The 19,929-nt window shown below is 46.4% G+C and overlaps 1 protein-coding gene across 4 annotated transcripts in view; it reads left to right on the forward strand.

Moving 5' to 3' along the window:
* LOC147272926 (uncharacterized) overlaps positions 1-19,929 on the forward strand; it is a 29,180-nt gene that overhangs the window by 6,477 nt on the left and 2,774 nt on the right. For 2 of the 4 annotated variants that reach the window (XR_015115020.1, XR_015115026.1), the window contains exons 6-21: positions 45-88; positions 1,934-5,430; positions 5,501-5,662; positions 7,614-7,672; positions 7,758-7,778; positions 8,118-8,344; positions 8,448-8,503; positions 8,581-8,794; positions 8,870-10,437; positions 10,507-10,726; positions 12,452-12,662; positions 13,183-13,371; positions 13,485-13,671; positions 13,893-13,972; positions 14,247-14,297; positions 14,367-14,442. Coding sequence is in view for 2 of the 4 variants with exons in the window: in XM_086202722.1 (XP_086058848.1) it covers positions 45-88; positions 1,934-5,430; positions 5,501-5,662; positions 7,614-7,672; positions 7,758-7,778; positions 8,118-8,344; positions 8,448-8,503; positions 8,581-8,794; positions 8,870-10,437; positions 10,507-10,726; positions 12,452-12,662; positions 13,183-13,371; positions 13,485-13,671; positions 13,893-13,972; positions 14,247-14,280 (6,769 nt within the window). In the remaining 2 variants the exon portion in view is untranslated. Of the gene's footprint in view, positions 1-44; positions 89-1,933; positions 5,431-5,500; positions 5,663-7,613; positions 7,673-7,757; positions 7,779-8,117; positions 8,345-8,447; positions 8,504-8,580; positions 8,795-8,869; positions 10,438-10,506; positions 10,727-12,451; positions 12,663-13,182; positions 13,372-13,484; positions 13,672-13,892; positions 13,973-14,246; positions 14,298-14,366; positions 15,660-19,929 lie in introns of those variants that run through there. The other 2 variants (XM_086202722.1, XM_086202724.1) reach the window with 1 other exon arrangement.

Raw genomic sequence — 19,929 nt, forward strand, 5'->3', positions numbered from 1 at the left:
GTGATGTCATCGTTGATCTTTCCATCTTTGTGTGTGTCCTGCAGCTCTGAAGCTACGGCGAGCATTCAGACAACCGCATCTCCGACAGGTAAACTCACACGAGTATCAATTACATGACTGATGAGTCGTCCAGGGTACAGACATGTGATTGGTGCTGTCCGCCAGCGGGGTCATACAAAATCAGTGAGGTTGCTTTTCTCCATATCTATGGAGGAATGGAACTTGGGCTGCAGAAGAATGCGTGACATCTTCAGCAGTTTGGCTGAGGAGCGCCACCACCATCTGGAGGCAACCTCAACCAACCCGAGAGGAAAAAAGTGTGTGTGTGTGTGTGTGTGTGTGTGGGGGGGGGGGGGGGGGGGGGCAGAGAGGGGGGGGGGGCAGAGAGGTGGGGGAGCTGGGGGAGCTGTTGTCTGTGTGAGGAGTAGCTACCTATTGTTCCCTGTCGATCGTAAGGTGGGGAGGAAGTTGTGTGAGCCAGCATGCTGGTTCTACAGTCATATCCCTCCATCATCCATCCATCCCTCCATCATCCATCCATCCATCCCTCCATCATCCATCCATCCCTCCATCATCCATCCATCCATCCCTCCATCATCCATCCATCCCTCCATCCATCCATCCCTCCATGTTCCCCCTCTTCTCCTGTTCAGGGTGGTGGGGGTGGAGCCTATCCCAGCAGCCTTCCCCCTGGACAGGTCACCAGTCCATGGCAGGGCCAACACATAGAGACAGACAAGCATTGGCTCTCCCAGCCACGCCTACGGTCAATTTAGAGTCTGGATTAACCTGGTCCCTCTTGATGTCTTTGGACTGTGGAGGAAGCTGGAGTACCAGAGAGAACCCAGCAGGAACAGGGAGAACATGGAGACTCACCCAGAAAGACCCCGGGCTGCAGCCGGGGCTCCACCCACAACCTTCTTGCTGGGGGGTGGAGGTGCTAACCGTGCCACCTACATTAATATTGTTGGTGATGAAATCAGGAGGAGCTGAGGTTCTGGTAGCCAGAAGTGTGTGTGTGACCTCTCAGCCTCCTAAAGTCCCCGGGGTCAACGGGGTCATTTAAAGGCTCACTACTCTGGAGGAACATTCTCAGAACCAAACTTAATACACAAATCAAACCTCCAAAATTATTACGACTGCATTCAAAACATCTCCAGCTGAACCATGTTCTGTGTTCTTCTGCTTCAGAACACTTCAGAGTCAAATTTTACTGAACCACTATAGAGAACTCAAGAACACAAAACATCCAGGAACACACCCTCTGGCGCAACTACACACTCATCCGTGACACGTTGTCATCATTCTGGCGTCCAGCCTAATACCAGCTTCACCTGCACTGGTTTAGGTCTTCTTTGGCACAGGTTCTGCCCCTCCTCTGAATTTGGTGAAAATCTCATTGTTTTGGCTTCAACTTCCTGATGTGCTTTTCACAATAAAAAATGTCTTGGGAAACTGTTTTTACACGTGTTTGACTAAAACTCTCATCCGAGTCCAGCATTCAGCCACCTGATGAGCCCAGGTGTTATGCGAGTTTATGTCGGTCCCTGCTGACCTGTTGTCCCTCTGTAGTGGAGCATCTACCACCCGGGTCTTAGTGGAGGGAGCGTTTGGTGCAGGAGGCTGATTCCAATCTCACGCCAGCTCAGAATAGATCAGTAAGCCTATTTACGGGCAGCAGCCTGGTCAATGGAGGAGCAGAGAAACTGTGGGCGTTTTCTGGAGTCAGAGTTAAAACTATCAGAATCAGTTCTACCCTCAAACCCATAAACAAGATGTTGCCAGCAAAGTTAAAATCGTCATAAAACCACGGAAGCACAATGTTATTGGCACCGTGTCATCTACATGTGGCATCAGAGAGTTCTGGTGTCAATCTGAATATATATATAACATCGAAACCTTTTCTTTCTGTGATTGTCTCTGTTGCTGGCAGGTGATGATGCCATTGTTATTGGACTGGAGACAGCTGACCTTCCCCCCAGATACAAAGTCACTGCTTTGCCTCCACTGGTCTCAGGAACTAGTGGTTTGGATCATGAGATTCCTGTGGATTTGACCTCTGATCCACCAAAAGACATGGGAGGTGCTGGACTTTCCTCTGAACTTGAGGCGGATGGGATTGAGGGCGGGACTGAGGACTCACTTAACCACAAACCCTCAGATGGGGTTTTTCAGGAAGTTGAAGTTGAAGGTTTTAATGCAGACGATGTGGAGGAATCGTACTCTCAGCAGGTTCCTGAAGATGTCAACAGTGTACTCCCCAAAGCCACAACTGTAGTGCCTACAGAAGATGTCATTCTCAAGGACAGGGTGAAGGATGTGTCCCTGGAGGCTGCTGTGGGTCCCTCCGAGGTCCTCATCAATGCTGCCCAAGTCAATGAAGAAGAGGATTCTGTGGGTGCCACCTCAAATGAGGAGGGTCGACTACATTCACATGAACTTGTTGATGAACGTCAAAGTGAGGAACCTGCTGAACACTCTTCAGATTCAACACTTACACAAGATACCATCAACACCACCAGCAAGTTATATTCAGATGTTACGATGTCCACGAATGATGAAGAGTCTGTCACGGTCAATTCCCTGACAATTCTGGCCACGACTACGGAAGCCAGTGACACTCTCATTGTAAAGGCTGATGAGCCCGATGAGGACAAGGAAGATGGCACCACTGCGAAGGTTCCACCTAACACCATGAAAGAAGAGAGAGGGACGGCAGAAGAAAAAACAATCAAACAGGAAGGTTTTACAATGGTTCCTGAAGATGAGATGACTGGAATGGTAACCCCAGAAACTGAAACAGTCAAGGAACACAAAAGACATGAGGAGGAAATGGAGGATGTGGTTGCACATACCACAAACCAGGAAGAACCGACTGAGTCACTCAAATCAGTGGTTGAGATGCCGGAAAAGGAAGCAAAAAGTAAACCAGAACAAGAGGAGGGAGGCATTCCAGTAGATCCAGAACCCTCACAGGAAGTGGATCTTGCTAGCTTTCAAGCTAGCATTCCCCCAAGGGAGGACAGCCTCCGGGTAACTCCCACGGAGGTTGTCTCCGTGGGGGCACCAAAAGACGATCGTGTCCAGATGGCTCCTGCAGATGTTGCCCCAGAAAAAGATGGGGCCCCAAGCAAGGAAAGTCTCCAGGTTACTCCGCAAGAAGTTGTTTCAGTAGGCGAACCCTCAAAAGATTGGACCCCAAGGGAAGAGGAAATCCAGGTGACTCTTCCTGAAGTTGTCCTCGAGGCAACGCCTGAAGGAGACGGGGCCTTGAGTGAGGATAGTTTCCAGGTTACTCTTTCAGCGTTTATACCAGAGGAGATCCTTGAAGAATATGAGGCCTCAAGGGAGGGCAGTGTCAAAGTAGCTCCTGCAGAGGTTGTTCCAGAAAAATATGGGTCCCAGAACAAGGACGGAGTCCAGGTAACTCCCCCAGGGGTTGTCCCAGAGGAGATAATGGAAGAAGATGGGGCCTCAAGTGAGCACGGTCTACAGGTTAATCCTCCAGAAATTGTCTCTGCAAAAGACGGGGCCCCAAGTATGGATGGTGTTCAGGTGACTTCTGAGGAGGTTGCCCCAAAGGAGTCACCGGAAGAAGATGGAGCTCTGGCTGAGGACAGTGTCCAGGTGAGTACACTGGAAGAAGTTGTCCCCGATCAAAATGAGGCTCCAAGCAAGTTCAACATCCAGGTGACTCTTGCAGAGGTTGACCCAGTAGTTTCACCTGCAGAAGACAGGGCCGTGGCTGTGGGTAGCGCTCAGATGACTCCCCCAGAAGTTGGCCCAGGTGGGTCACCTGAAGAAAACGGGGCTTTGGCTAAGGATAGTGTTCAGGGTACTACCCCAGAGATTGGCCCAGAGGAGATACCTGAAGAAAATGGGGCCTCAAGTGAGCATGGCCTACAGGTAAATCCCCCAGATGTTGTCTCTGAAGAAGACAGGCCCCCAAGCATTGACGGTGTCCTGGTGACTTCTGAGGAGGTTGTCCCAGTGGAGTCACCTGAAGAAGATGGAGCTCTGGCTGAGGACAGTGTCCAGGTGAATAACCCAGAAGAAGTCGCCCCAGATCAAGACGAGGCTCCAAGCAAGTACAACATCCAGGTGACTCCTGCACAGGTTATCTCGAAAGAAGACAGGGCCCCAAGTGTGGATACTGTCCAGGTGACTTCTGAGGAGGTTGTCCCAGAGGAGTCACCTGAAGAAGATGGAGCTGTGGTTGAGGACAGTGTCCAGGTGAATACCCCAGAAGAAGTTGTCCCAGATCAAGACCAGGCTGTACCTGCACCTGAAGAAGAAGAAGACAGGGCCGTAGCTGTGGATAGTGTTCAGATGACTCCCCCAGAGGTTGTCCCAGATGGGTCACCTGAAGACAATGTGGCTCTGGCGGAGGACAGTATTCAAGGTACTCCCCCAGAGGTTGGACTAGACGGGTCACCTGAAGAAGACAGGGCCTTGACTGAGGAAAGCATCCTGGTGACTCCCAAGGAGGTTATCCCAGAAGAAGATGGGGCTCCAAGCAGGAGCAGTCTCCAAGTGACTCCTTCAGAGGTTGTTCCAGATAGGTCAACTGCACAAAACAGGACCCTGGCTGAGGACAATGTCCAAGTGACTCCCCCAGAGGTTATTGCTGAAGAAAACAGGGCCCCAGGTGAGAACAGTTTCGCGGAGACTCCTACAGATGTTATCGCTGAGGGATCACCTGAAGATGGGGCCCAGGCCAAAGACCTCGTCCGGGTAACTTCCCCAGAGGTTGTCCTTAAAGAAAATGGGGCCCCAAGCAAGGAAATCTTACAAGTGAGTCCAGCTGAGGTTGTCACAGAGGGCTCACCTGAATTAGACAGGGCTCTTACTGAGGACAGTATCCTGGTGACTCCCCCAGATCCTGGCCCAGAGGGGTCACCTGAATTAGACAGAGCTCTTAATGAGGACAGCATCCTGGTGACTCCCCCAGATCCTGGCCCAGAGGGGTCACCTGAATTAGACAGAGCTCTTAATGAGGACAGCATCCTGGTGACTCCCCCAGATCCTGGCCCAGAGGGGTCACCTGCAGAAGACAGGGCTGTTACTGAGGACAGCATCCTGGTGACTCCTTTAGAAGTTGTCATAGAAAAAAATGAAGCCCCAAGCAAGGACAGTATACTGATCACACCTGCTGAGGTTGTCCCAGAGGCATCACCTGAAGAAGATGTGGCAGTGGTTGAGGACAGTATTCTGTTGACTTCCCCAGAGGTTGTCCTACAGGATGTTGGAGGGGTCTTCCCAGCAGCAGATGATGACCTGGTGCCAGTGGTAGACGTAACATTTAGTAGCACCTTGGATACGACTACCAAATATGTTGTTGAGTACAACAACGGCAACTTCCCTGATCAGATGCCCTTCAACCCAGACGACGAGCTCCATAGTTTTCTTTTAGAGGAGCAGGAGAGCTCGGTGAGTGAAGTGACATCTTTGAGTCAAAGAGTACCAGTGTGATATTTGATGGGTGTTGGTGTGCCTGCAGCTAGGGAATGAGATCGATGACACGCTGCTGCGACCCCTGAGGCCACACAAGGACCAAGCAGTGGAGCTGAGCATCAAACTGAGAGAAGAAACTTACAACGATGATCTGAGGGACCCGAGCAGCTTCCACTACCAGCAGCTTGCCAGACACTTCACACGAAGGGTGAGACGAACTCAACATTTCTCCCATTATCACCATTACAATGCATGGGAAACCTTTGAAGTCATTTATTTGCTCTGAAATATCTGAAAAGATCAATGCTAACATTTCAGGAAAAAAAATGGAGGAAGGTCCAAACTAGAATTAGCATAGATTAGCAAAAAAAATTATAATTAATTAATAATATTTTCATTTAATGCTAACATATGCACACATATGCATTCGAGTTTTCAGCACATACTACATACACACGCACACACACACACACACACGTGTGTGTATGTATATACTCTATATGTATGTATATGTATATATGTAAATATGTGTGTGTATATATATATGTGTATGTATATATGTATATATATGTATATATTTTATATATGTGTATATATATATGTGTGTGTGTGTGTGTGTGTATGTATGTGTATATATATACAGCAATGGCAACTTATATATATTTAAAGCTTTCAAGCTAGCATTTCATTGTGGATTGTCTTTTAAAGTTTTAAACTCAGTAGCATACTCAAAACTCAAGGGTTAGTGCTTATGCTCTGCTCTCACACGTCTGGCTAATAATAGTTTTATAATTATCCTGCATGTCGTACTCTTAGCATCCTAATGTTATTTTTAGGGCCTGAGCCCGAAGGTACTTCGGGGTGAAGACCCTATTAAGTTTGCTTGACACACTCAAAACACGAACACTAAAATTGACCCCCTAAACACACTTGTTGTTTTTTTAGTTATTAATTTATTTGGAGGCTCGAGGAATGACCTCCAACCCTGAGCTAATTACCATTAGTTTGTCATGAGCATGCTGGAGCAAATTTTCAGTTTTGTGGGTTTGAAGCAAAAAAGACCTCACAACTTTGCTATGAATATTACCATGTGTAAGAAGGAGCATGGTCATATTCATTTTCAGTTTTTGGGCATTTGATACCCAAAGTATGACCTATGAAGACCATCAACAGACAAATTGCAAGTGGCATTTGCTGTTGAGACTGCACCATGCAAACGGGGGGCAGATGCACCAAGTCACAGGTGCATTTCAAATTTCCAAAGGGCAGATTTTCTAGTTAATCATTGTTATTCTCTATATTGATTGAGGCACTGTACTGATTTACCATCTGACTATCTGACCCAAGTGTCTTTACACCAGCTTTTTCTCAAAGCCTATCCAGTACTTATTAAGGATGGTGATACTCAGCAACACTTATTGAGTTGAAATGTGGAATGTTAGCTGTCAAGTTGATAAAAGAGAAGTTGTTTTTGTGGAGCTAATTAGTAACAGACAAAGGACCATGTGAGTTGGATTCAAAATGGACTCAAACGGTTAATGGACTCAATTTTATAGAGCGCTTTTCTACCTTAGCGGCACTCAAAGCTCTTTACAGTGTCGTCTCATTCACCCGTTCACAAACACACTCACGCACTGATGGTGGAGGCTGCCATGCAAGGCACCAATCTGCTCATCAGGAGCAATTATGGGTTCAGTATCTTGTTCAAGGGTTAGTATGGTTACTGGTTTTTGTTCTGGAAGGTTTCTGTGGTCACTTCTCAGGTCCACTATCCATTGGGCATTGGTGTTGTGTGATGCTTCTCTTTCCCATTTGTCCTTACAGTACTTTTGTTTTTTTACTCATCAACAAAGTTTTAATATCACAGCTGTTTGCTTAAGCTCCAACAGCCTTGGACAGAAATGCCAGAATATGAACAGTAAACGAACATTGACGCAGTCACAGAGACTCCCATCCCCCTGGGAACTTTCAGGGTTAGGGTCATAAGTGACTAAACATGAAATTGCTCGAAACACAAAAATGCGAAGAAGACAACAGCTCACATAAGGCCCTGTGATTTTTCACAGTATAAGTCCTTGTAAAGCCAGAGCATACGACATGATATTTTTTCTGTACTCATCCTCTTTAAAACAAATCAGACATCTCTGTGTCTTCTCCAGATTGAGGATGCCTTTGAAAGGCTGCCGGGTTTCAAGAATGTCTTCGTCATCGACTTCAGGTGCTTTTTTTTTTCTGGCAAAGATGTTTCTCTGTTGCAGATCTTTGTGGGTGTTATGATTAACGTCTCTTGTTTGTGTCCTCAGGCCTCAGAAGGACTTGGACAAGTGAGTCAACAAAGTTTTTCTTCTTAAAGAGGAGCTGGCATTGTTGGTCATGGTGGCGTTGTGATGACTCGTGGTTGATGATCAGATTTGTTTTCTCCAGTCAAATCCGCAGGAGCTCTGCTCTTTCTGTCCTGAACTATAATCAGTCAGCTGATCAGAGTTATAACATACCCCTCCAAATGACAAGTCAATCCATCAATCAGACAAGGGTAACAAATCCTTCAAAATAAAAGCCCTGATCAACTTTGCATGTCTCTACAAGACCCTACAAGAAGCCTTAAGGGGACACCTTTCGATGGTCCGACATCGTCTTGTTAGTAACATTTTCTCTTCCTGCAGGGGTTTGGTGGTCCTGGTCCACTATGCCATCACTCTGGAGGTGGATGGCGACGGGATCGCCAACGACACACTAGACTTCATTACACTTCAGAACAATCTAGTGGAGAAGAACTATCCAGGCGCAGCTGAGCAGCCTACTGTTGTTTACACCATCACCGACTTCCGTAACTACATCACGGAGGCACTGCACAAGGACACTGTCCTTTCCAACAGCAGCCTTGAGAATGGTAATGTTGCGTTTCCTGACATCATTTCCTGTCCATCACAGAGGGAATCCACCATGTTTTAACACTTGTAATGTGATGAATGTTGTGCAACTGTTTCCTCCAGACTTGCTACTGTCAGAGGATCCAACAAGCCGCCCCGCTGACGCCCTTGCAAACATGGTGAGGTCCAAACAGCCATATCAAAGTGTCCTGATGTTCTTCCCCCTATTTATGTCTTGGCAAATTTCTTGCATCAGGACAATGTCCTTGCAGCAGAGAAACCACCCGATGCTCCAATTCACGAGTTGGCTGATGGCAGTGACTTCCTGAAAAAGGACAACTTCCTTTTTGACTCATTTGACACATGGAAAGGTGCTCAGAGCAAAGTGGCGAGCGAGAATGACGTGTTCATGTTTGATGAGCGCTCCGTGACTCTTTTGGCAAACAGGACGGAGCTGCAGGCGAGCAACAGTGAGTCGAGACATTTGAATGTTATTTTTTAAAATTTAACCGTCTTAAACATCTCCGTGTCTGTTTGATTGACAGACGATGGCGGCATTGACAATGAGGGATTCCTCCTCAGTGTCAGAAATGAAACCATGCGAGGGGACCAGGCCCTTGCTGTCACCGCTTCACCAAACCTCAACTTGAATGATGGCTCTGGTTCTGGTTTCTCTGGGGATGGTCTGGAAGCAGATCTGTGGTCGGGGCTGCCAGTGGTTTCTTTCTACGAGGATGACACCCTGGAGGTCCTTCCACCCCCTGACCGAGAGGAGATGGATGAGGAGGATGGAGATGAGGAAGAGCACGATGGTGTTGTTAAGCCACCTACCAGTGAGGAAGATGTTTTAATTAGCCAAGAGGTCACAAAGGCTGCACCATTACTTCCCAAGTCTGAGGAATTAATAAGAAGTGATGGTGACAGCGGCATTGAGGATGCCTTCCCAGACCTGGTTCTTGTCCCACCATTCATCAGATCAGACCCTCAGTACTCAACCACCACTCAGCCGCCCGTCTTCTTACCCAAAGCAACGTTAATGGTGGAACTGTCGATGCACACAGTGGAAGCTTCTGGTGTCTCCAGTGAATTCTATATGACAGAATCGCAGAGCAACACAGCTCCAGTGACAGGACTGCCAGAACTGGGCGTTTGGACTCACAAGGCTCCGGTTCTTATAACCTATTCAGCTATCAAACCTCCAGAAACTAACAAAGGAGAAGAAGGCACCATTAATCCATCTGAGGAACCTGATGCTTCGCCAACCAAAACCATACCAACATCTGTAGAGGCGGTTACCGTAGATGAATCTGATCTCACTCTCAAACCACCAGACATAGAAAGTTTCGCTGAGTTACCTGATCTAGTCCTCCAACCTGAACGCTACGATGATGTTGAAGTGTTGGAGGAGCAACACATAGGTGTTGCTGAACCACCAACAATAGTACCTGCAGCTGTCGTCGTGGAGGAGGACCTGTTGGTGGATGAAGTCTTAGTTGTCACAACAAGCTCTGTCCCTTTGCTCCTCACTTCCTCGACTGTAAGCCCAGTCTTCAGTGGTGGCATTGCCCTTTCACCTGAGAGGGACTCGCCATTCACTCGTGTGTCTGATTCGGTGCCAGAAGATGACGACTCAGTTCATCATGAGCTCTTGAACAATGATGATGAGGCTCCAGTAAGCATGCTGCCTTCAGAAGTTACCTCCCTGGCACCATCTGATAGCCACAAGCCAGGAAGTGGTCGATCAGAAAACATACCAGGGACAGATGTTGTCAGCGAAATCTTTCAAACAGCATCTTCCTCGCTTCAGGAAGTCAACAGCAGTATGCTGACGACGGAACTCCAACCCTTCGAGCGTGACTTCTCTGATATACCAGGTATCGGCGTAAGTTTCGATGTCTTCCAGTATGGCGGTGTGGAGACAGAAGGTGACAGCAGTGGCTTCTCCAGCGAGTCGCAGGGCATGGACCTTGACACCATGGCATTACCGACCAGGCCAGGTCGAGCCCTGACGGTCTTCTTCAGACTGCGTGTGACCAACATGGCATTCTCTACGGACCTCTTTAACAAGAGCTCGCCAGAGTACAAGGCACTGGAACAACGCTTCCTCCAGCTGGTGAGAACCGTGCCCACAAGGATGCAGGAAGTCGAAATGTTATGGTCTAACAGGTGACTTGTGTTGCAGCTGGTTCCATACTTGCAGTCCAACCTCAACAACTTCCAGAACCTGGAGATCCTCAACTTCCGCAATGGCAGCATTGTGGTCAACAGTCGCATGAGGTTTGGAAAACCAGTTCCCCGCAGTGTCACCAACATGGTTTACCTGATATTGGAAGACTTTGCCAACACTGCTTACCAGACCATGAATCTGGCAATCGATAAGTACTCGCTGGACGTGGAATCAGGTAGGAAGCGGCTCACGCGTCTTTCCCAAAAAATATTCAGCCCTCAGAAAAGATGTAACTTGTTCCGTCACATTAACTATTGAGCAAGAATAAATGAGGATGAAATATTTTCCAATGAGCCAAAAATTAATAAAATGATGATTGATGTCGAACATGGTTGGAAAGAGACCAGCCGTCATCATGGTGACCTCCATCTGTCCAGAGGCGCTCTTCAGTGTGACATCTCAAACAATAGTCTATTTGTGAAGAGGTTATGTCAGCATTTCATTGATCTCCTCATCGTTCCTAAGGTTCACGCATCCTGTATATGATGACTACCTTCATGTTGTTGCTAATTTGTTAGCCGCAATCTGTCTCATGCTCTAAAATATTCTCTTAGTGTCTGTCAATTATTTTGACCAAATTTCCATAAAATCTGAGAGTTAATGTTGAGGCGGTGCCTTGGCTGTGCTAGCATCTGATTCCATGTTAGCATGTTAACAGGAAAAAGAAAATGGCCAAGGACAGAGCCATGAGGAACACCACCAGCTTTTATGGTGAGATAAATTAAATTGATCAGCAAAAAATTATCAGCAGTGGCATCTGAGGGAGGACATGTCCTCCCTCAGGTGTGTCCACCTCTGTTGAGCTGCAGCTCACTAATCTGTCTGAGCCAATCACAGGTCGACCTGATGACGTTAATCTACAATGATGAGTCACCATGGACGTGATAATCAGTTTTCCACTGCTGATCTCGTCTTCTCTGCGCTGCTGGAAAACACTTCCGAACTGTGTTTGAGGTCCTGTCTCCATGACAACCCTATGTTCATGACCACGCTGCTTTGTGTTGCTGGTTGCGAACATTTTAGTCCCCTTACAAGTTAGTTTGTTGTGTTCGCAGTTAATGCAGCTCTAAATGTTTTAAAGTTGTCTGTCCAGATATGGATTTTGTCCAGATTGGAACAGACAGATGGACAATTTGGAGTTCAGGAAGCAGAGGCAGCCTGGAAACTAATCTGAATAAACCCAAGGCCTGAACGCCACAAGTTTTTCTTGTTATTAAATCCCATCCATCCATCCAACATCCATCCATCCATCATCCTTCCATGTTCTCCCTCTTCTCCTGTTCAGGGTGGTGGGGGTGGAGCCTATCCCAGCAGTCTTCCCCCTGGACAGGTCACCAGTCCATGGCAGGGCCAACACATAGAGACAGACAACCATTGGCTCTCCCAGCCACACCTACGGTCAATTTAGAGTCTGGATTAACCTGGTCCCCTCTTCAGAATCAGAATCAGAATCAGAATAGCTTTATTGTCACAAAGGGATCGAGCCCAAGGCGAAATTAGTACACTTACTTGCCTGGAGGCAGAGAGAGTGCGTGAGGCCTCGCATTGTGTGCCACACCCCCGTTTCTGGGGGTGGGTAGGCTGCAGCCAGTCGGCGCTGCCACCCGAGGAGGTGGAGAGTGTGGAGGCAGAGTGCGCCCGCTCTCTTTGAGCTTGCGCCCAAGCTCAAACCCAGTCTTTGGACTGTGGGAGGAAGCCGGAGTACCGGAGAGAACCCACGCAGGCACAGGGAGAACATGGAGACTCACACAGAAAGACCCCGTGCTCCAGCCGGGACTCCACCCACAACCTTCTTGATGGGGGGCCACAATGAGGACCACTGCTCCACCGGGCCGCCCTGTTGAATCACTGAAGCATTAAACGATTTTTGTCTCCTCTGTTGTCTTTGTGTCTTGTCCAGGAGACAAAGCGGACCCATGTAAGTTCCAGGCATGCAACGAGTTCTCCAGGTGTATGGTCAACCAGTGGTCCGGTGAGGCCGAGTGTGTGTGTGATGCCGGCTACGTGAGTGTGGACGGCTTGCCGTGCACAAGTGTGTGCAAGGTGCAGCAAGACTTCTGCCTCAATGATGGGAAATGTGACATCCTCCCTGGCAAGGGCGCCATCTGCAGGTCAGAGAGCATGACAGGTGTTCCGAATGTGTTCCAGTGTTTTTGATCAGGAGACTGAACCAGCTATGACGAGAACAGCCTCAAATTGAGCTTATGACTTGATGCTGACTGACTGGTGATGTGGAGCAAATCCTGACCACTGGTTCAGTGTCACTGGCAGACACGTTCATATCACTCCATGTCCTGAGGGGAGAAGAGTTTTGAGGGGGGCTTTGTGTGACTGGCAGGTTGGCTGCCTATCAGAGAACATTGTGGAACACGGTCACGAATTGAGACCTGTCTCTCTTGGAAAAACCCCTGATCACAGATGATGACACATCAGTACTCATTAGGTACTTGGTCTTGTAACAACAGCTGTATCTGTGCCGGGTGCTCGTTTCATCTGGGCTCTGCTCCTCCCTAACACAGGTAATTGTTATTTCTAAATACACATGCCAAGGTCAGGAAGTAGAATTCTGCGGCACCCTTGGAGAGGCTCTTTCATGTGAATGTGGGAGTTGAACATGTGACATCACTGCAGGTGTCGTGTTGGCGAGAACTGGTGGTACCGTGGGGAGCACTGTGAGGAGTACGTCTCAGAGCCACTGGTGGTGGGCATCGCCATCGCCTCAGTGATGGGCTTCTTGTGTGTGGCAGCAGGGATCATCTTCTTCCTGGCGCGGACGCTGCGGGAGCAGTACGATGGCGAGGACACAGAGGATCCCCTTCGGTCGGTGCCCAGTGACATTGTTTATGTGACGATATGAATAGATTCAGTTGATGTTCTCATATGTAAACGCCATCATGAACTGATCCGTTCTGCATCTTTGTTTCCTGCTGCAGACGAGGTGACAGCATGCCAACGCTGGAACGTGCCACTAAGTTCAACCCCATGTTTGAGAACGACCCAGTTACTGCCCAGTACTACCGTCGCTATGATGATAACCTGCCCCAGTACAGAAGCTCCACCCACACAGTGGACAGCGAGGAGCTGAGACACCTCTACCAGAACACCACACTGACCAGAGAGGTTTGACCGTGATTGTGGTTTCAGTGCTTCGTCTGACTTCACTTCCTGTTTGGTTGTTGTCTCTGAAGCCGACATGATCGTCATCTAACGTGAAAATCTGTGTAAAAATAACAAGGCCAGCTTTTAAAGATGGCGGAGGCTCATTTTGCCTGCTCTCTCTCTTCTCACTTCCATTACATAAACATGTTTGTCCTCCTCTCCCTGACCTTTGACCCCTGCAGGAGATCCAGGAACGTCTGAGGATAATTGATTTGTGCTCCAGGGATCAACACTTCGCAGACTTCGTACGACAGACGCAAGTGTGAGTACCATTTGAAGTTTTATTGTTAATATCTTTGTATTATTATTATTAATAAGATTAAATGAATTTATTAAAAAAAAACAAAGAAAAAATTCTTGATGACTTTCATAAAATTATATTAATGTTCTATAAATATTGATTGAAATAAAACATGCTTAAAACTACATTTACACACAAATTGTACAGAAATAGCGTCATGTACTTGTGAAAAGTTTACAAAAACAATGAAAGAATGATGGAGATTCAAGCTCCGCCTTCCTCTGCATTGTCTCAGGTTCCTGGAGAGGAGGGGCAGCTCCTCCATGTAGCGCCAGCCGTTAACCAGGTACTGAGACCATGTGACTGATTGTCCACCGTGGCGTGTTGGCTTCTTCTAAGTGGTTTGTCTCGACAGAAATCTGCCTTCATCTCTGACTCAAGGAAGGAGGAGGAGTCTGTCTCCCGCCGCCGCTTCTGATTGGAGGTTGAAGGTGATGAGACACATGGAGTTGATGTTCCGCTCTGTTGGATGAGTCGCCCCAAACTGAAATTTGACCCCTAGGGTCACTGCTCGTCTTACCCTCAGTCTTTGTTTTCATCAGCTGATCTGTTTCTGGACATTTTCACTTCCTGTTAGCTTCATTCCAGCTTCCTGTTAGCTCTGGCACTGTTTCCTGGAACTTCTCTTTGTTTTGTGTTCGTTCCTGCTGTGACTCACCATCAGTGCCTTCGCCGCTCTGTTAGTGTTTCTGTTTCCATGACGATTTGGATCAGTTACCTGTTCGTTCCGTCTTTTCTGCATTGTACATGCTGTGCAAATGTTTACATTTCAGTTACATGACATTTAGAACAATTAGCCGTCGTCACTGTGAATGACGCCAAGCTCAAATTGTGTGACGGCGCGAGTATGTCTCCTCTAAACGTACAACTTTTTTTACTTAAACTCTGATTCTCACGTACGGTGTTGTGTGTTCCTAGCTTATTCACTGTTGTTCTGTTTGCAAAGCTGTCTTGTTTGCAGAAGATGTTCAAAATCTGATGACTGTCTTGTTGACGAACACAATTTGTATGCTGATGGTCGACTCCACATATAGCTTGAGTGTCTGGCCTGTTGTCTCTATAAACAAAATGTACACAAATGTCAGACTTTTTTGGAGGTTTTTAGAGGTCTCTGGATGTTACGTGTGTTACATGTGCCTGCAGCAACTGGAACATGTGGGTGAACGTGTGGGTGAACGTGTGGGTGAACATGTGGTGCCGGGGCCATCTTCTATCAACCAATCATTGGTTCAAACCTCTGGTTTGTTCTTGTTAAATGGAACTCAAAAGCATGGCCCTCCTGGACTCAGTGCTAACATGCTAAAATGCTAACTAGTTGTTTCATCGGGTTTTGGTCCGATTTCCTTTGCTTGTCTCCTGAACATCGCACCTCCCTGGATTGTCGCTGTAGAGGACTTGTTATTATTGTGCAGATCCTGTTTGTGTGTTTGCTTGTTTGTTTGCTTTTTCATTGGAGGTCCTGATGGCGTCCGGCAGGTGTTTCTGGCCAACCAGCTGCGTTGTGTATGTGTGTCGTGTTGTGTGCAGCTGGGTTGTGTGTTGTATTGTGTTTTCTATCTGTCAATCATAGAGCAGAGCAGGAGTCACAGGCATGTACGTGTGAGCCGTCACCTTTTTCTAAAATAAAATGGCAATATTTTTTACAGGATCATCTGTGTATTTTTGCGTTATTGAGAGAATGAAACATCAAGTCACAGAGGTTGGACGCTGGGTTCCAACTTCCCCCTCAATTATTGTCCCCATCAATCACGAACATGCTGTTATTCCTCTGGTGGAAACCCGTCACGACCTCGGCCTGAGGTCCTACTGGAGTCAGACGATTTCCCGGAAGAGTTCCACGAAGAGCAGAGAACGACGTGACCGAGTTTAAGACACTCACCCGGTGTCGCTCTGACTCATCACCACGACAACTTGGTGACAGCTGGGCGCATACACAGTCAAGTTTGAAAGAGGAGGCGGGGCCAAGATCAGTCATCATCTTCATCCCCTGTCTCTCCTGAAGCCCCTTTTCGATTTTTCTTCCTTCATTCATTTTCTCCTGTATTCAGCTTTTCTGCACTTGCTTTTCTCTCTATTTGGAACGATGAATATGGATCTCTATTGTCTGGGTGGCCTCAGCATTGTCTTTGTCTCACCAGCAGCGTCCAGGTTTGCGGGTCTTTCAGGGGTCCCTGCTCATGTTTGTGTTGCTTGGCGGCGGCTGTCGAGGTGGTGTGGAACTCAGCCATCCTCTTCTCCACTTTGCTTTCCAAATCGAAGATGATCCAAGTGAGGGAGCTGACGTTGTGGTGGTTGTGGTCGCGCCGGCATCTGCAAGCACCTTTCCAGTCACCCAAAAACAGGGCAGGATGAGGACAAGAAAAGCAGTTTCTTGTGTGTGTGAAGTGTCTCAAATGATGGCTGTCACCTTGACACGAAGCAGCTGGCCTTCTCTCAAGAAGACTTGAATGATGCGTTGAAGAGGACTGGATATCTTGAGTGAGTGAGAAGCGCCATCTAGTGTCAGCATCGTGATGACCACAAGAACGGAGGAGACTTTGATCATGCTAACATAGCATGCACAGCTAGCATTAGCGTGGATGACTCATTTTATTTACACGACAGTTTGTGTTGTTCACAAATCAAAATAAAGTCATATATTTTGTGTTTTCAGTGGTTCTGCAATGGCAATTATAGAATTAAATGTACAGTTGAATCTGAAAGTAGCAGGATGAGTCAGCTGACAAGACCAGGCAGCCGCAGTGAGGAGGAAGCTGCCAAAACCAGTGTCATCACGTTTCCCTCGACTGTGCCATTTCCCACCTGAACTCAGTGCTGGCAAGGACTGAAGAACTCTTTGTGTTGGGACTTCCCTCTTTGTGTCTTAACTTCCATTTCCATCTGACGGCCCGAGGAACTAGAGGTTCTGCACACATGTCCTGGGAAACTATTGAAGACACCCAGAAAGAAAAACCCAACAATTCCACTGTGATGATGTCATGTTCCGGCTCCCCACCTGGTAGGAGGGTGGTACTTTCTGCAGTGTAGACAGCGAGTGACCTGAGGCCATTTGGGATGCCAGAAATGTGAGATCGAACTAAGACGATGACTTCCTGCTTCTTAAATGTGAGCGCTCTTGGCGCCACATGGCAAGATTAGCGAGTAACTTCTGTTGACTGATGTCAAGTTCAGGACTGTTAAACCAAAGATTTCAGTGGCAAATGAGCTAACATGGGGGAAACAAGTAGCTGTGTACAATGGTAGCTGCTTGGGTAACATGATGACACCGTCACTGTCAGCAACCATTTATGCTGATTAATAGCTACGTATAGTGTTCCTAAATCCTTTTGAAGTCTGGAAAATATTTACCCAAGGCTACAATGAGGAGCACCTGCTAGCTAATGCTGCCAAAGTGAGCTGGTAACATTAACTGGAAATACATTTACAGCTTGTTGATGATGTCTTCAGGTTAAATGTGCCAGCCATGCTGCTCGCGACACAGCTTTGAACAGCTAGCCTGTGTAATTTCAATATAGCAAATTTTAGCTTGTCCATCTTAGCCTAGCATTTTGCATGTCACTTTATCATAAAGTTTGATCATTAAAAGTGTTTCAAGCTTGGGTAATAATTTCTCAACATCATATGGAGTCTAGATGAAGTTAATTAGATTAGATGAGATTAAACCATGTAAACAGCTCAAAGTTATCAGTTACTATTCTCTTTATCTTTCGTAGCCTCATGCTCTAGTAATGTGCAGTCAGTGGGGATTTAATGGTGAAATGAAGGGTGTCCCAGTGGTGCGATGCGATGTTCTGCTAATATATTTCCAGTTGTCCAGGTGGAGGCCAGACAAAGAGCCCAGAGGCCCAGGCTGCGTAAACTTCACCACTAATGACTAACTAATAACTAATGACCGCATCACGGCTGGCACTTAGATAAAAGAGCACTAGCGATTGGAACTTTTATCAGCTGGGCTACAGAAGGTAACTAAAGATGTTTCTGACTTTGATCTGTGTGAAAATGTGGAGCTGAGAACAGAGAACCTTGAACAAAGAACCTAGAAATATGTCTAAAATGTCGATGGTAACAACATGACCATGGCTCACCGGGTCCATTGAGCTTAGCTTAGTTCTTCTAGTTTAGCCTACAGCTAGCTTGTGAACTTCCTAGAGTCAGTAAATAAAGCGAGGGATTATTGGGTTGATGCCTGCTTTTTATGGCCTTCTGTACACGAGAACATGTTTGACGTGTTCACCATGTGCAAGAACAAAACTACTATCACTGCTATTAGCATAATTAACTACGACTATTAACTACTGCTACTATCATTTGTAGCAGGAGAATATTTATTAGCATCTTAGCTACTACTATAATTACTGCTACTATCATTTGTACCAGAAGAATATTTGTTAGCATCTTAGCTACTACTGTAACTACTACTACTATCATTTGTAGCAGGTGAACGTTTATTAGCATCTTAGCTACTACTATAACTACTACTATCATTTGTAGCAGGAGAACATTTATTAGCACCTTCGGTACTACTATAACTACTACTACTATCATTTGTAGCAGGAGAACCCCTGCAAACAGGCCCCAGTGGGGCCCATGCAGGCTTTTTGCGGGCACTGTGGGCTAGGGCCAGCCCAGACCAAACCCTAACAGGTCCAGTGCAGGTTTGCCCACATGGAACCCAAAGGTCTTGGCTCTCTGTGGGCTACCTGAAACCAGCTCACCATATTGCTTTGCCCACAGAAAGGCCATGCTGGCCCAGTGCGGGCTTGCCCACATGGGGCCCAAAGGACTTTTGCACCTGTGGGCCCACGCTTATTTTTTGTTGGCAGCCCATGTCTTTTCCCTCACTTTTTTTGGAGGGAATTTCAGAAAAGGCGCAGAGAAAAGACATCGGCTGGGCTCCTGATTTTACATTTATTAGCATCTTAGCTACTATAACAACTACTATTTCTATCAGTTGTAGCAGGAGAATATTTATTAGCATCTTAGCTATTACTATAACTACTGGTACTATCATTTGTAGCAGGAGAACATTTATTAGCATCTTAGCTACTACGATAACTACTACTATCATTTGTAGCAGGAGAACATTTATTAGCATCTTAGCTACTACTATAACAACTACTATCATTTGTAGCAGGAGAACATTTTTTAGCATCTTAGCTACTACTATAACTGCTACTATCATTTGTAGCAGGAGAACATTTATTAGCATCTTAGCTACTACTATAAGAACTACTATCATTTGTAGCAGGAGAACATTTATTAGCATCTTAGCTACTACTATAAGAACTACTATCATTTGTAGCAGGAGAACATTTATTAGCATCTTAGCTACTACTATAACTGCTACTATCATTTGTAGCAGGAGAACATTTATTAGCATCTTAGCTACTACTATAAGAACTACTATCATTTGTAGCAGGAGAACATTTATTAGCATCTTAGCTACTACTATAACTACTACTGCTATCATTCGTAGCAGAACGTTTATTAGCATCTTAGCTACTACTATAACTACTGCTACTATCATTTGTAGCAGGAGAACGTTTATTAGCATCTTAGCTACTACTGTAAGTACTTCTGCTATCATTAGTAGCAGAACGTTTATTAGCATCTTAGCTACTACTATAACTACTGCTACTATCATTTGTAGCAGGAGAACGTTTATTAGCATCTTAGCTACTACTATAACTACTACTGCTATCATTTGTAGCAGGAGAACATTTATTAGCATCTTAGCTACTCCTATAACTACTACTATCATTTGTAGCAGGAGAACATTTATTAGCATCTTAGCTTGTAGGTACTTTCACTTCCTTTGCTAAGTTTTAGTAATGCTTTAATGGCCTTTATTATAACTAATAGTAGCAAACTGAGACTTTAACAGCGGATGTGAGCGTAAATGTTTGTCGTGTTCTTGT

The sequence above is a fragment of the Aulostomus chinensis genome, chromosome 1 (assembly GCF_037954235.1).
Source record: "Aulostomus chinensis isolate RoL2024-O1b breed Wild chromosome 1, RoL_Achi_v1.0, whole genome shotgun sequence".
NCBI classification, from domain to species: Eukaryota; Metazoa; Chordata; class Actinopteri; order Syngnathiformes; family Aulostomidae; genus Aulostomus; species Aulostomus chinensis.